The sequence below is a fragment of the Colobus angolensis genome, unplaced genomic scaffold, assembly GCF_000951035.1.
Source record: "Colobus angolensis palliatus isolate OR3802 unplaced genomic scaffold, Cang.pa_1.0 Scaffold256, whole genome shotgun sequence".
NCBI lineage: Eukaryota > Metazoa > Chordata > Mammalia > Primates > Cercopithecidae > Colobus > Colobus angolensis.
Genome location: NW_012115777.1, coordinates 442,577 through 459,834, shown reverse-complemented (window position 1 = coordinate 459,834; position 17,258 = coordinate 442,577). Strand labels below are relative to the sequence as shown.

General features: G+C 39.1%; 1 protein-coding gene across 2 annotated transcripts in view; it reads right to left on the bottom strand.

The window, feature by feature from the left end:
- Positions 1 to 17,258, bottom strand: part of NAV3 (neuron navigator 3) — a 378,403-nt gene that overhangs the window by 150,528 nt on the left and 210,617 nt on the right. For both annotated transcript variants that reach the window (XM_011946945.1, XM_011946946.1), the window contains exons 10-12: positions 11,628 to 11,736; positions 10,568 to 10,951; positions 1,789 to 1,908 (exon numbers count right to left, since the gene is read on the bottom strand). In XM_011946945.1, the coding sequence (XP_011802335.1) occupies positions 1,789 to 1,908; positions 10,568 to 10,951; positions 11,628 to 11,736 (613 nt within the window). The remainder of the gene's footprint in view (positions 1 to 1,788; positions 1,909 to 10,567; positions 10,952 to 11,627; positions 11,737 to 17,258) is intronic.

The window sequence follows — 17,258 nt, the reverse complement described above, 5'->3', positions numbered from 1 at the left end:
GTTGATTATCCCACTGTCCCCAAACCAAAGTCACCTTGTGTTCATTTCTTGGTTCTGCCATCACAACCTCCTTTACCAAAAACTAGCAGATCTTCCCTCCCATAATGTTCTACTTTCAGCTAACAGTAATAGAATAATAGGTCATTAGTTTCAAAATGTGGCCCACACTTTGTGATTCTTTCCCTCTTATCACTATTTTTCACATAACCCATTTTTCTCTTTCATAACATCCTTATAGTACCTTGGTTCTTTCTGGAGCTCATTTGCCACTCTATTTAATTAGATGCGATTGCCAGTCTATATCACTATATAGCCTAATTAATAAATAGCCTATATTCATTAATTTGTTAATTCACTCCACAAACATTTGTTAAAACTCAACACATAAATAATATGACAAAAATTCTGCACTCGTGGACTTACATTACAGGTGGGGAGATGCTTCACACACACATGCTTCACACCCACATACACACACACACAGAGTATGTAGGCTAGGAGAGCAGGATACAGACAGGGTAGGAGCTGAGACTGTTCTAACCATTATGAGTTAGGATATCAACAGCCTGTGGGTAAGGAGAAACTGAAGACTAATATTAGAATTCCCTGGGTATCTAGCTTTTGGAGTTGACTGTACAAAAATGCACAATGAATTGTATATAGTTCCTATTTCAGAACGTGAGTACATTGCACCTTAACTTTTTATCTTTCTCATAAATGCTGAATTAGACAACTACTCTAGGTATTTAGATATAATAATTCTGAAAATATGCAATCCCTTCCTGCACAACAAAGTCAAAATTTTGAGTGAAGAAGGAGCAAAATCAGGCCAGAAATGTATATTACAACATTATATTACCAAAGCAATGTTCTTAAACAGTGATGATTATGATAAATCAGCAGAGCAACTTCCAGCAAAATAATTAGTTCATCACACACACACACACACACACACACACACACACACGTCTTTAAGAAATTTGAGGCAATAAAGAAGCAAAAATAAGTCTAAAGAAAGAGTTTTTCTATGTTTACAACACCTTCAAGAAAAGCAACAAGCTTATTATGCTAGATGATTTGAAATATGTTTTAATCTTTATATCATTAGCTTCCAGGTAAATCTGAGGATATCTGAACTGAATGAAATTTATTAACCAGAGTTTCTTTCTAATAAGGAAAATAAGTCTATGTTTGTAATTTTGCTTTTATAGATGTTAACATTTTCAACTATGTTACCCGAAATTAAAAAAAAAATCTCCCTAGCCACACATTTATTTTCGGTATTACAGAGCTACAATAGCCTTGTAAAGAAAATCATCTTAGTTTTAAAAATATCCCAAAATAGGCTAGACACAGTGGATCACGCCTGCAATCCCAGCACTTTGGGAGGCCGAGGCGGGTGGATCACAAGGTCAAGAGATGGAGACCAGCCTGACCAACATGGTACCCCACCTCTACTGAAAATACAAAAATTAGCTGGGCATGGTGGCACGTGCCTGTAGTCCCAGCTACTCAGGAGACTGAGGCAGGAGAATGACTTGAATCCGGGAGGCTGAGGTTGCAGTAAGCTGAGATTGCAGCATTGCACTCCAGCCTGGTGACAGAGGGAGACTCTGTCTCACAGAAAAAAAAAAAAAAATCCCTAGATAATTATTTATCAAAATAAAATAATTATTTATCAAAATAAAAAGTCCATTGATTTACACTATTTAATAGGAGTTTCTCTTATTTTCTTGTTATAAAATTGCTTCATGCACGTTTCACCATCATATATGCTGATAGCATTACCTGTCTGCATCCACTGTCACATCGTGAACCCCTCTCTGGATGACGTCCCGGGAACTTGCTGTGTCTGGTATTCGGTTCAGACTTCTAGTGTATAGGTTAAGTCCTCCATCTGTCATGTACCTGAAAAGAAATATCTAATTAATCCACAGAAAATAAAATCAACTCAACTGTACAATTTAACTTAAACAAACGGTGTCCACAATTTTCAATAATTACTCAAATATATTCTATTACCTTTTTTTTCTGTGTAAACATTCTACTCACCAGGGATAATTAAAATATTTTTTCAAGTTTACTAGGAAATCAATATTCCTGACTACAACAAGTAACTAGCCTACCATAGAACCTATTTTTCTCTTTTGTTATTAATATTATGAACAGACTGGCAGACAATATAACTCTTAGAAAATTAAAAGGAAGAAAATTTCATTTTTGAAATATTGTTTTTGAAGAGGTCATAGGAGTAAAGGATCAAAGCCTAAACTTCCACCATATCTGCCATCTTTCTAGAATTGTTTTTATATTTAAATTATATTTAATATCTCATATCAGCTGCTGTCACAGCACTGTCAAAATCAGCTGTGTCCCCACCCAAATCTTACGCTGAACTGTAATAATCCCCATGTGTCAAGTGTCAAGGGTGGGGCCAGGTAGAGACAACCGAATCATGGGGGTGGTTTTCCCCATGCTGTTCTCGTGGTAGTGAATAAGTCTCACGAGATCTCATGGTTTTATAAATGGGAGTTCCCTTGCATAAGCTCTCTTGCCTGCGGTGCGCCATGTAATATGTCCCTTGCTTTTCCGCTGTGATTGTGAGGCCTCCCCAGCCATGTGAAACTGTGAGTCAATTAAACCTCTTTCCTTTATAAATCACCCAGTCTCAAGTATGTCTTTATTAGCAGAGTGAGAACACACTAATACAGCCATCTTCCTAGAATTCTATGTTTTTATATTTAAAGTCTCATATCAGCTGCTGTCGGTCACAATCAGCTAATTTGTAATTGCAGGGGTACACAGAGAATCTAAAGTGATCCTCACCATTCCCTTAAAGAAACTCCAGTTCAGCATCTTCCTTTACAGAAGCATAGATAACATTAAAAGATGCCCCTCAGATTAAATGTGCTAGGTAAAAAATCCATGCTGATAACGAATGATTGCTGTGAACCTTTTTTTAATGATTGTTTGGAAAAGAATCAGGCACCTAGGAGAGAAACCCTTACATGTAGACGCGCAGTTTCCTAAGGTCAGTGTGTAAGGATGGTTGAATGTAGACCAGAGCCAGACCGCTTAGGTTCAACTATAGTGCTGCTACTTACTAGCTGTGTGTGCTCAGGTAAGTCATTTAAACAAGCTATATTTAAATTGCTTCAGCTGTAAAATGTAGACAGTAATGATATGCTCACTTCTTGCAGTGATGTTGAGCTACCAATGAGTTAATGTATATATAACATGCATAGAGCACTGTCTAGCACATTATAAGTACCATATAAATACTGACTATCTTTAAGAATACTAGCTATTTTATGCATTAGAGTTTCTAGAGTCACTAAAATAGCTCATATCTTGAATATGAAATTAGAGGAAGCATTAAGATTAGGAATCTCTGGTGCAAAACATGGATCTTTTTTTTTTTGAATTATTATACTTTAAGTTCTAGGGTACATGTGCATAACGTGCAGGTTTGTTACATATGTATACTTGTGCCATGTTGGTGTGCTGCACCCATCAACTCGTCAGCACCCATCAATTCATCATTTATATCAGGTATAACTCCCCAATGCAATCCCTCCCCCCTCCCCCCTCCCCATGATAGGCCCCACTGTGTGATGTTCCCCTTCCCAAGTCCAAGTGAACTCATTGTTCAGTTCCCACCTCTGAGTGAGAACATGCGGTGTTTGGTTTTCTCTTCTTGTGATAGTTTGCTAAGAATGATGGTTTCCAGCTGCATCCATGTCCCTACAAAGGACGCAAACTCATCCTTTTTTATGGCTGCATAGTGTTCCATGGTGTATATGTGCCACATTTTCTTAATCCAGTCTGTCACTGATGGACATTTGGGTTGATTCCAAGTCTTTGCTATTGTGAATAGTGCCGCAATAAACATACGTGTGCATGTGTCTTTGTAGTAGAATAATATATAACATGGATCTTTTTAATACAGCTCAACTAACTCTGACCTTTCGCACACTGTTATGCATACTTCAGTCATCACAAAGTTTACTAAATGAGAAATGAGGGAGGATCAAGGCAGAAGCAGGATTAAAGTATATCTACCCCTCACTCCTGTGCCTTAATTTTAATTTTTACTCCACAGAATTCTTAGATTAGTTTGTGTTTGGTCATGTGACTTAAAGTAGAATTTTAGGTTATATTCTTGGCTCAACTATTTATACCGTGACATCTGAAGATAACTTAAAATTCCACTAAATTAAAATATGCAACTTTTATCCCAATTTTCCAGGGTGTTTTCTATTTTATAAACAGAGACTTTTCAAAGAGGTTCATTATGAGTAAGAGGCCTTTCTCTGACTAATTCCTAATTACTGACAGATTCATATCCTCCAGTGTTTAAAGTAATTTCAAAAAGAGGAGAAAGAGATAAGACTTCGCATGCTTCAAGAAATTTTGAATTCTCAGAATGCTGATTAACTAATGTTCTGAGTTACACCTAGAGTACATGGAAAAAATGAAACTTTATTCCCATTTAAATGACTTCAAGACATTCTTTGTGGTTACATGAGAAAATCCTAAATTAAACATCTTCATTCATTACTATTTTATTGAGCCTTTTGTTCCTTTAATCTGTAAAACATATTTTTAAACATTTTCAAAAGAGAGTTAACTTTATGATTCAACTTTTTCATGACTCATAGCATAAACACTTTTTTTTCTCTCTCTTTTTCTTTTCTTTTTTTTTTTCAGACGGAGTCTCACTCTGTTACCCAGGTTGGAGTGCAGTGGTGAGACCTTGGCTCACTGCAACCTCCGCTTCCCGAGTTCAAGCAATTCTCCTGCTTCAGCCTCCCAAGTAGCTGGGATTACTGGTGTGCACCACCATGTCCAGCTAATTTTTTGTATTTTTAGGAGAGATGGAGTTTCACCATGTTGGCCAGGCTGGTCTCACACTCCTGACCTCTGGTGGTCCATCTGTCTCAGCCTCCTGAAGTGCTGCGATTACAGGTATGAGCCGCCACACCTGGCCAGCATAAACACTGATAAGCCCCCTTTACTTAAAGAAAACACCATCAAATTAAACTTTTCCTGGGATATCTCTAGCCCTCTTATCTTCTCACATTTTAATTCTAGGCTGAGATACTGGGGCTGCCTTCTACGTCAGCCAACAAGTGCACACTGCATAGGCTAATGAGCAATAGAAAGCTCAACACATCTTGGATATCCTCGCACAATCAACCTTGAACTGAGACCAGCCCCATCACCTGCTGACCAGATCTTAGAGAACTGAGTCATGACTTAAATTTCAGTGTCCTGTACTCTAACATATGAAAGAACAATTGTATGTGAGTAAACAGGCAAACAATACCAGGGGAAGTTTTCATGTAGGATTTGGGTTGTTTTTACTTATTAACATAAGACATGTAGACCATCGATGCATATTTAAATGGACTCATTTGTGAGACTATCCAAGACTTTTTTGAAAGATGTTTGGGAACAAAAATAGAGGAAACAAGAAGTCTGAATCATATTTTAAATGAAGCAGAATCAAAAAGGAAGGACAAAAGCTATAACAGTATTTTTTAAAAAATTAGTGAGTTAAGCAGAGACCAGCTAGATGTCATCAAACCAATTTCCCTCTCCTGGGCACACAGCTGAACCATATAACCTAGTTTCTTTTACAGTCAGATGTGGTCACGCAGCTGTTCTAGACAAATGAATGTAGGCAGAACTCATATGCATGACTTTCAGGTCTGATACATACAAAATGTTCTCACACCCTGGTTCTTCCCCTATTTTGCCATTTGCCTGTTGAATATCAATGCCTAGGGTGACACCGGAAATCTGGTTGGGGAACAACAGAATTACCATCCATCTTATTCTCTGAATGACTACGTGGAGTGCATTCCCCAAGTGAAGATCAGAAACATCAGCGAGGGTTTTATGTGAAGAACAAATTAGCTTCTTTGTGTTAAGTTACTGAGATTTTGAGATTTCTCTGTTTTAGAAATTAATGTTAACTAATATAGTTAACACATTATTCTTATATTCTTGCATATATTGCATGTATTCTTGCAAAATACAAAATGCTCGTGAGTACAATATGCCTGTAACATATTATTATATGTAGAACTCAGTTGTTAAAAAACATTTAAAATCACTTATTTAAGAATATTTCTGTGTGTGTGTGTGTATATACCCATGTGTGTGCATATTGTGCATATTATAATTAATTTACTGAATAACTGGACGGCTACAAAAATATGAAAACATCATCATGTGAGTCACATGTGGGCATGTACTATGTCCGTATTATTCACTACTGAATGCACAGTGCCTGGTATGCTGCTTGACACATAGGATGAACTCGATAAATATTTTTAATAGACATATACATGTATACATAATTCAGCTTATGATTATGATCAGCTTATGATCCCTGTTCTTTCTGTATTCTTTTCCCAGGAACCCTAATGCCTCCCACAATTCCCACTCTCTTTTATTGAGATGAGATACAATAGATCTCTATCCTAGAGAAACAATCTTCATATCTGACCGTCTCCAACTCCACAACTCTAACTCCAAATTCATCATCTCCTCACTCTGCTTTCTCATTAAAAAATCCTCTCTCTCTTGCTCACTATCTTTCTCTGCTAATTTTCTCTAACGGTATAATTTTCCATCTCCTGTGCTTATAATGGAGGTATCTTAATTCTTGCCTGCCTTATGCCCTCATGGGTAGTCTATCTCTGGCTCTGTAAACTTTTCCTTTGCAGGGCTTCCCATATCCATTACTTTCCTAATTTTATCCCTACAAATGCCACTGCCATATTTCTAATCTTATGAGCTGTGAGCCAGAGCTCTTGCAATAGTTCCTGAAATTGAACCCCAGAGTTTCTTCCCTAAATTTGCTTTGCCTATTTCCCATAAAGTGGCCTTTCAAAAGCCATCACCATCCTCATTCCATGTTCTGTGACTATTTAGAAATCTCTAAGATATAGTATTTTACATAGCTTATAATGTAGTTTAAACTTCTTAGCATAATGATGTTAAGGTCTGTCAAAATAGTGCCTATCTCTAAAATATTATCTTTAAATATTCACATTCCATGACTTTCAGTTAAGAGAAAAGTCATCAGTATCATCTAATCCACTGTCCCTCTGATTCTGAAAATTACATTTTATGCAAGTTTTCTGAATAATTTATACTTTCTAAGTTTGTACTTTTCTTATATATGTATTTTAAATATATTTCCTTTGTCTATAGCTTTTAAATCAGAAAATAGAACTAAAATATTTCTTTTTCTTATTCACTCCTTTCTATTTCATGTGAGGGTTTAGTACTTTCTCCTCATTCTGAACTCTTAGCTCAATTTTTATAACGATAAACCTTTTGAAATTCTCAACATATTGCATTGTAGATGTCCCTTGATTTCTTATTCAAACTGCTCCCAAGATATGCTGTCACTCTCCAGATAAACATTCTACATGAGTGTGAGTATATACAGTCAATCATCATTATTCACAAATTCTATATTCGTGAAGTTGCCTACTTGCTAAAATTTATATGTAACCACAAAATCTAAACTCATAGCACTTTCACAGTCATTTATGGATATGAACAGAGCAGCGAAAAAAATGAGTCTCAGACGTTTCCAGCTAAAGCTAAATAAAGTGATACTCTGCCTTCTTGTATTAGCTCTAATATCACAACAAATGTTCTTCTACGGCCTATTTAGTGCCACATTTTCCACATTTGTGTGTGTGTGTGTGTGAATTTACTTTTATTTTTTTAAGACGGAATCTCGCTCTGTGGCCCAGGCTAGAGTGCAGTGGTGCGGTCTTGGCTCACTGCAAGCTCCGCCTCCTGGGTTCGTGCCATTCTCTTGCCTCCGCCTCCCAAGTATCTGGGACTACAGGTGCCTGTCACCACACCCAGCTAATTTTTTTTTTTGTATTTTTTAGTAGAGACAGGGTTTCACCATGTTAGCCAGAATGGTCTCCATCTCCTGACCTCGTGATCTGCCTGCCTCAGCCTCCCAAAGTGCTGGAATTACAGGTGTGAGCCACCGCACCGCACCTTCCTTTTGTGTTTTTATGCTGAGAATTGTGTTGTTTAAAAAGGCCCCCAAACTTGGTGCTGAAGTGTCATATTATGTTCCTAATTGCAAGAAGTCTTCAATGTGTCTCTCAGATAAAATATGCACTAGATAAGCTCCTTTCAGGCCTGAGTTATGGCGCTGTTAGCTGTGAGTTCCATGTGAATGAATCAGTAGTATGTATTAAATAAGGTGTCTTTAAAGAGAGACACACATAAAGCAAGGTTATGTATTGATCAGTTGACAAAAATATTGTGGCCAAATACAGGAACCAAAATCTGTATCTCTACTAGGGACAACAGTTCAGTATTCACTAATGCAGTGTTTGTGGTGACTCCATAGAACATAAGTACCATGAATAATGATATAGAGTGCACACAGGTATATATACATACAAATACACACACACATATATATACACACACACATACATACATACATACACATATTAGATGGAGTCTCACTCCGTCACCCAGGCTGGAGTGGTGCAGTGGTGCAATCTCGGCTCACTGCAACTTCTGCCTCCCGGGTTCAGGTGGTTCTCCAGCCTCTGTCTCCCAAGTAGCCAGGAATACAGGCATATGCCACCATGCCTGGCTAACTTTTTTAGTAGGGATGGGGTTTCGCCATGTTGGACAGGCTGGTCTTGAACTCCTGACCACGGGTGATCCACCTGCCTTGGCCTCCCAAAGTGTTGGGATAACAGGCATGAATCACTGTGCCCAGCCTTTGTATATATATCTTTATATATAATATATGGGTATACTTATGTATATAATTAGCCATACAAATATATTTGAATAGTGAATATAAAATTGAATTCACACATATGTCCACATTTAAGGAGACTGAGAAAAAAAGAGAAGAGGGGATAGAGTGGAAAGAATGGAGAAGAAAGAAGAGAGAGATGGGAGAAAGAGTGTACCTTAGACACCCTTGCTTTGCCATCATGTTTTCTGAACTGGGCACTGCCTCCTAAGCTATGTTACATACACACAAACATGATAATTATAACTAACAACAACCAAAAATTGGTATGGTTATTAATGATAATAAATGTAATAGTGATGATAAAGAGGATGATAAATTTATTGAGTGCTTGTATCATGCCAAGCATTGTGCAAACTAAACTTGGGGATGATCCTAACAACTTCATGAAGATGGTACAATTTTATCCTTATTTTAGATGACAAAAACTCATTTGGATACGTTAGGTTCCCAAGGGGTCCACAGATAGCGAATGGGAGAGATTCAAATGAGGCACTCTGAATCCAGTGGCAAATGAACAGAAACCTATCTTAATTAATCATAATTAGCCTCTATAATTCTAAATTTTTAGAAAGTCAGGTAGGGTGGATACCAGAAATGGACTTGTAGGTATCAGGATATCAGAGCAAAGCTCTAAATCTAATCAAAAGCTATTTTGTACTCTTTTTTTAGGTCGTGTCACCATTCAAACATAAACTTTTCATGAATGAAGTCAGGAAAGGTCACTTATATAGAAGAGTTATTTCCTACATGGGTCCTCTCCAATGCATAAAGACAAAGAGTAGGTCAAAATCCAGACTCACACAAAGTTTATAGACAAAGTTAATTGGGAAGATTTTCCACATATTACTGAGCCTGTGCTTGAAGGCAGACATAACTGAGTTCGAATGCAGGTCTGCCGTTTCACTAGCATTAGGCCCCAGCCAGGGCCAATTAGACTCAGTTTCCTTATCTATAGAACATGTATAAAAACATTCACCTCGTAAGCATTACTGGTGGTGAGAAGGCAAAGTAAAACAGTATCTTCAAAGCACTTAACAAGAGCATAGTACATAACAGGAAATGCTCAAAATGGCAATTACAATTATTAATAGAATATCCTATTGCCTCCCTTTGGGCCTATTCTCTGATTAAGCCAAATATCCCAAATTGTTAATATACTCTAAGAGTTTTACAATCACAACATGTTTTGGGATGTAATAGGACACAGAGGAAAAACAGGGTCTGAGATGTATTGAAATCTGATACCATCAAAAGAAAATGAACAGAGTGAAACTTTCAACTCCAAAGTTATTTTTCCCTCAAGTTAAATTGGGGGTGCATAATTGAAGACAGTAAGAAAATATTTGTCCTCAAAGCAGTTACAGGCAGCTTCTGACAAGCTAAAAAAGAAGAGAAATCAAGCAAATCAGCAAAACTCCTCCTGTCTCCTTCCCACGTCCTTCACTACAAAATCTGTTACTTAAGAAGCATGTAAAAATCACTCTGAAAAACAGAAGCCACATGTGTTTCTCTCAACAACAGAAAAACTTAGTGGCTTATAATGAATTTATAGAAATCTTGGATTCTTTAGTCTCCATGAATTAGCAGAGGAAGGGCCCTTCAACACTGAATAACCTCAGATATCTCATATTTTCTCATGACTTTCTGGGAAAACTTACACATTTGTTTATAGTGAATGCATTCTAGTAGACCACCTCCCCTCTTCACACAATGCTGATGGAGAACAGGGCCACTTACCCACTGTTGATGTCATCAGTCCTGAGACTTTTCCCAAGGATATCACCATCACTCATATATCCACCCACATCGACTTCAGAAGACATGTCCAGGTCACTGCTTGCTTTCTCATTCATGTCAATCTGTGACATGTTTCCCAGCCGAGAGACAGCAGCTCGACGGAGAGGCGTGGTATACATGAACCTCGAGGGGTCTGTGTGGATGAATCGACTGGTACCACTGCGAGGATAGCCAGCACCCAGGGAGGGAGCATCTCCCGCCTGAAGTCGCGGACATGCCTGGCCCAACCTCCAGGTCATGGGGGTGGGTCGACTTGTCAAGTTGGGTATGCTCCTTCCATTCACTTCTGTTGTCACAGTGCTGTCAAATGTTGTCTCCAGGGTGCTGTCAAATAAAATGGAGAAATAACTAAACTCTGGTTCACTTAGGGCCACAACCTAGAATGCATGATGACAGAAAAGGCTAGAGTTGAGGGTCATCTCTTATAAACATGTCATCTTCCTGAAAGCTAAACTATATGTTCATTGTGAGGTCAAGCTGTGGAAAGGGGCATACATTTTACAGCTTTTGGTTGTTTTCAAAAGAAAGGCCATCAGTACACCTTGGGTAAAACAACATATTGCTTTACATTTTCAACAAATCCTTAACTCACTGTAATCTTCCCAGACCTATTCTGAAAGGTAACTACAATTATGCTTGAATGTCTCCCTACCACCCTGCCTAGATGCATTTCAAGTGCAACTTGTGCCACTATTTTCTAGGACAGGTATTACAAATCCACTTAACAGTGATGGTGGTCGTTGCAGTAACTAATTCCATTGAACTGGAGGTTATACTGAAAAAGACATAGATAGCAGATAGAGATAGAGATAAAAGATAAATAGGTATATGTGTGAATTTTCAGTTTAAGGATAATTACGAATCAATTTTTATATAAAACAAGAGAGGAAATAGTAAGGGGAAACTGAAATCCCATCTCTGTCATTCTAAGAAAAGTTAAACGTTTGTTTGTAATTATTTTTTCTTTATTGGCTCAAATATATGCAGAATTGAAAAAAACCTGTGGCTTATCTGAGTCCCACGAAGACTGGACATAGTCTCTTCTAAATTCTGCCTCAAATCTGCTATGTTTTTAACGGTCCTCATTCTTCTTGTTTCAGGGTCTTCACCTAGGAAAACAATATGATAAATTTACTATTCATGACATTTATTATCCTCAAAATAATTGTATATATAGATAAGTCACCTCTTCTTAAAAGTAAAAGGATATGTAATACACTTCAAATAACTATTATTATCTACAAATTATAATTCTTTCTACAAATAAAATGTGAATAGATACAAATATAGTATCACAAGTAATAATTTTAAGTGGTGATAACACAATAACACTTTGTAGGTTTGACCTTAAAATAAAAAAAAAAAAATCACTTGGAAATATGCTGTTTACCAATCCATGTTGCTGGGATTAATTAAAAATCTATGATTATGACCTGAGAAAGATGGCTGAATAGGAACAGCTCCGGTCTGCAGCTCCCAGTGAGATCAACACAGAAGGCTGGTGTTCATCTCAATGGGACTGGTCAGACAGTGGGTGCAGCCCACAGAGGGCGAGCAGAAGCAGGGTGGGGTGTTGCCTGACCTAGGAAGTGCAAAGGGCTGGGGAACTCCCTCCCCTAGCCAAGGTAAGCTGTGAGGGACTGTGCCTTGAGGGACGGAACTATCCGGTCCAGATACTATGCTTTTCCCAGGGTCTTTATAAACTGCACACCAGAAGATTCCACTGGGTGCCTACATCACCAAGGGCCTGGGTTTCAAGCACAAAACTGGGCAGCCATTTGGGCAGACACTGAGCTAGCTGCAGGAGCTTTTTTTTTGGTACCCCAGTGACACCTGGAATGCCAGTGAGACAGAACCATCCACTCCCCTGGAAAGGGGCCTGAAGCCAGGGAGCTAAGTGGTCTAGCTCAGTAGATCCCCCCGCCATGGAGCCCAGCAAGCTAAGATCCACTGCCTTGAAATTCTTGCTGCCAGCACAGCAGTCTGAAGTACACCTGGGACCCTGGAGTTTGGTTAGGGGAGGGGCGACTGTCATAACTGAGGCTTGAGTAGGCACTTTTCCCCTCACAATGTAAACAAACCTGCTGGGAATTTTGGAGTGGGCAGAGCCCACTGCAGCTTGGCAAAGCTGCTGTATCCAGACTGCCTCTCTAGATTCCTCCTCTCTGGGCAGGGCATATCTGAAAGAAAGGTAGCAGCCCCAGTGAGGGGCTTACAAGTAAAACTCTCATCTCCCTGGGACAGAGCACCTGGGGGAAGGGGCAGCTGTGGGTGCAGCTTCAGCAGACTAAAACATTCTTGCCCACTGGCTCTGAAGAGAGCAGCGGATCTCCCAGCACAGTGCTCTAGCTCCATTAAGAGACAAATGGCCCCCTCAAGTGGGTCCCTGACCCACATGCCTCCTGACAAGGAGACACCTCCCAGCAGGTGCTGACAGACTCCTCATACAGGAGAGCTCCAGCTGGCATCTGGCGGGTGTCCCTCTGGGACCAAGCTTCCAGAAGAAGGAAGAGGCAGCAGTCTTTGCTGTTCTGCAGCCTCTGCTGGTGACACCCAGGCAAAGAGGATCTGGAGTGGACCTCCAGCAAACTCCAGAAGACCTGCAGCAGAGGGGCCTGACTGTTACAAGGAAAACTAACAAACAGAAAGGAATAGCATCAATGTCAACAAAAGGATGTCCACATAAAAACCCCATTCGAAGGTCACAAACATCAGAGGCCAAAGGTAGATAAATCCACAAAGATAGGAAAAAAAAAAAAAAAACAGCTCAAAAAGCCTGAAAATTCCAAAAACCAGAATGCCTCTTCTCCTCCAAAGGATCATAACTCTTCACCAGCAAGGGAACAAAACTGGACAGAGTATGAGTTTGACGAATTTACAGTAGACTTTAGAAGGCCTCCTCCAAGTCCTTCTCCTCCTTGGAGGAAAACAAACTCCTCCAAGCTAAAGGAGAATGTTCTAACCCAATGAAAGGAAGCTAAGAACTTTGAAAAAAGGTTAGAGGAATTATTAACTAGAATAACCAGTTTAGTACACAAGAACACAAATGACCTGATGGAGTTGAAAAACACAGCACGAGAACTTCATGAAGCATACACAAGTAGAAATAGCTGAATAGATCAAGGGGAAGAAAAGATATCTGAGATTGAAGATCAACTTAATGAAATACAGCATGAAGACAAGATCAGAGAAAAAAGAATGAAAAGGAACAAACAAAGCCTCCAAGAAACACGGGACTATGTGAAAAGACCAAACCTAGGTTTGATAGGTGTACCCGAAAGTGACGAAAAGAATGGAACTAAGCTGGAAAACACTCTTCAGGATATTATCCAGGAGAACTTGCCCAGCCTAGCAGGACAGGCCAACATTCAAATTCAGGAAATACAAGGAACACCACAAAGATACTCTTTGAGAAGAGCAATCCCAAGACACATAATTGTCAGATTCACCAAAGTTGAAATGAAGGAAACAACATTAAGGGCAGCCAGAGAGAAAGGTTAGTTACCCACAAAGGGAAGCCCATCAGACTAACAATGGATCTCTCTGCAGAAACCCAACAAGCCAGAGAGAGTGGGGGCCAATATTCAACGTTCTTCTTTTTTTTTGAGACGGAGTCTTGCTCTGTTACCCAAGCTGGAGTGCAGTGGCACAATCTTGGCTCACTGCAAGCTCCACCTCCTGGGTTCATACCATTCTCCTGCCTCAGTCTTCTGAGTAGCTGGGACTACAGGCGACCACCACCAGGCCCGGCTAATTTTTTTGTACTTTTAGTAGAGACGGGGTTTCACCGTGTCGGCCAGGATGACCTTGATCTCCTGACCTTGTGATCCACCAGCCTTGGCCTCCCAAAGTGCTGGGATTACAGGCATGAGCCACCACTCCCAGCCTCAACATTCTTAAAGAAAAGAATTTTCAACCCAGAATTTCATATTCAGCCAAACTAAGCTTCATAAGATTCACGTGCAAAGACTCACACAGGCTCAAAATAAAGGGATGGAGGAATATTTACCAAGCAAATGGAAAGCAAATAAAAGCAGGGATTGCAATTCTAGATTCTGATAAAATAGACTTTTTATTTGTTTTAAATATAAAAAAAGACAAAGAAGGTCATTGCATAATGGTAAAGGGATCAACACAACAAGAAGAGCTAACTATCCTAAATGTATATGCACCCAAAACAGAAGCACCCAGATTAATAAAGCGAGTTCTTAGAGACCTACAGAGACTTAGACTCCCACACAATAATAGTGGGAGACTTTAACACCCCATTGTCAATATGAGACAGATCAACGAGACAGAAAATTAACAAAGATATTCAGGACTTGAACTCAGCTCTGGACCAAGCGGACCTAACAGACATCCACAGAACTCTCCACCCTAAATACACAGAATATACATTCTTCTCAGCACCACATCACACTTATTCTAAAACTGATTACAGAATTGGAAGTAAAACACTCCTCAGCAAATGCAAAAGAACGGAAATCCTAACAAATACTCTCTCAGACCACAGTGCAATCAAATTAGAACTCAAGGCTAAGAAACTCACTTAAAACTGTACAACTACATAGAAACTGAACAACCTGCTCCTGAATGACCACCGGGTAAATAAAGAAATTAAGGCAGAAAGCAATAAGTTCTTTGAAACCAATGAGAATAAAGAAACAAATACCAGAATGTCTGGGACACAGCTAAAGCTGTGTGTAGAGGGAAATTTGTAGCACTAAATGCCCACAGGAGAAAGCAGGAAATATCCAAAAATCAGCACCCTAATGTCACAATTAAGAGAACTAGAGAAGCAAGAGCAAACACATTCAAAAGCTAGCAGAAAACAAGAAATAACTAAGATAAAAGCAGAATTGAAGGAGAGAGAGACACAAAAACCCTTCAAAAAAAATCAATGAATCCGGAGCTGGTTTTTGAAAAGATTAACAAAATAGAAGGCTGTTAGCCAGACTAATAAAGAAGAAAATAGAGAAGAATGAAATAGACATAATAAAAGATGACAAAGGGGATATCACCACTGATCCCACAGAAACACAAACTACCATCAAAGAATACTATAAACACTACTATGCACATAAACTAGAAAATCTAGAAGAAATGGACAAATTCCTGGACACATACACCCTCCCGAGACTAAACCAGGAAGAAGTCAAATCCCTGAACAGACCAATAACAAGTTCTGAAACTGAGGCAGTAATTAATAGCCTACCAACCAAGAAAAGCCCAGGACCAGATGGATTCACAGCTGAATTCTACCAGAGCTACAAAGAGGAGCTGGTACCATTCCTTTTAAAACTAGTCCAATCAATAGAAAAAGAGGGACACCTCCTTAACTCATTTTATGAGGCCAGCATCATCCTGATACCAAAACCTCGCAGAGACACACACACATACAAAAAGGAAAATTCAGGCCAGTATCCCTAATGAATATCGATGCAAAAATCCTCAATAAAATACTGGCAAACTGAATCCAGTAACACATCAAAAAGCTTATCCACTGGCTGGTGCGGTAACTCACGCCTGTAATCCCAGCACTTTGGGAGGCCGAGGGGGGCAGATCACGAGGTCAGGAGTTCGAGACAATCCTGGCCAACATGGTGAAACCCCGTGTCTACTAAAAATACAAAATTAGCCAGGTACAGTGGCATGCACCTGCAGTCCCAGCTACTCGGGAGGCTGAGGCAAGAGAATCGTTTGTACCTAGGAGGCGGAGGTTGCAGTGAGCCGAGATCGTGCCTGTGTGATAGAGCAAGACTCCATCACAAAAACAAAAAAAAAAAAAAAAAAGAAAGAAAGAAAGAAAAAAAAGCTTATCCACTATGATCAAGTTGGCTTCATCGCTGGGATGCAAGGCTGGTTCAACATATGCAAATCAATAAACATAATGCATCACATAAACAGAACCAATTGTAAAAACCACATGATTATCTCAATAGATGCAGAAAAGGCCTTTGATAAAATTCAACACCTCTTCATGCTAAGAACTCTCAATTACTAGGTATTGATGGAATGTATCTCAAAATAATAAGGGCTATTTATGACAGACCCACAGCCAATATCACATAGAATGGACAAAAGCTAGAAGCATTCCCTTTGAAAACCTGCACAAGACAAGGATGCCCTCCCTCACCACTCCTACTCAACATAGTATTGGAAGTTCTGGCAAGGGTAATCAGGCAAGAGAAAGAAATAAAGGTATTCAAATAGGAAGACAGGAAGTCAAATTGTCTCTGCTTGCAGATGACATGATTTTATATTTAGAAAACCCTATCTTCTCAGCCAAAAACTCCTTAAGCTGATAAGCAAATTCAGCAGTCTCAGGATACAAAATCAGTGTGCGAAAATCACACGCATTCCTATATACGAATAATAGACAAACAAACAGACAAATCATGAGTGAATTCCCATTCACAACTGCTACAAAGATAACAAAATACCTAGGAATACAACTTACAAGGGATGTGAAGGACCTCTTCAGAAAGAACTATAAAACACAGCTCAAGGAAATAAGAGAGGACACAAACAAATGGAAAAATATTCCATACTCATGGATAGGAAGAATCAATATCATGAAAATGGCCATACTGCCCAAAGTAAATTAGAGATTCAATGCTATCCCTGTCAA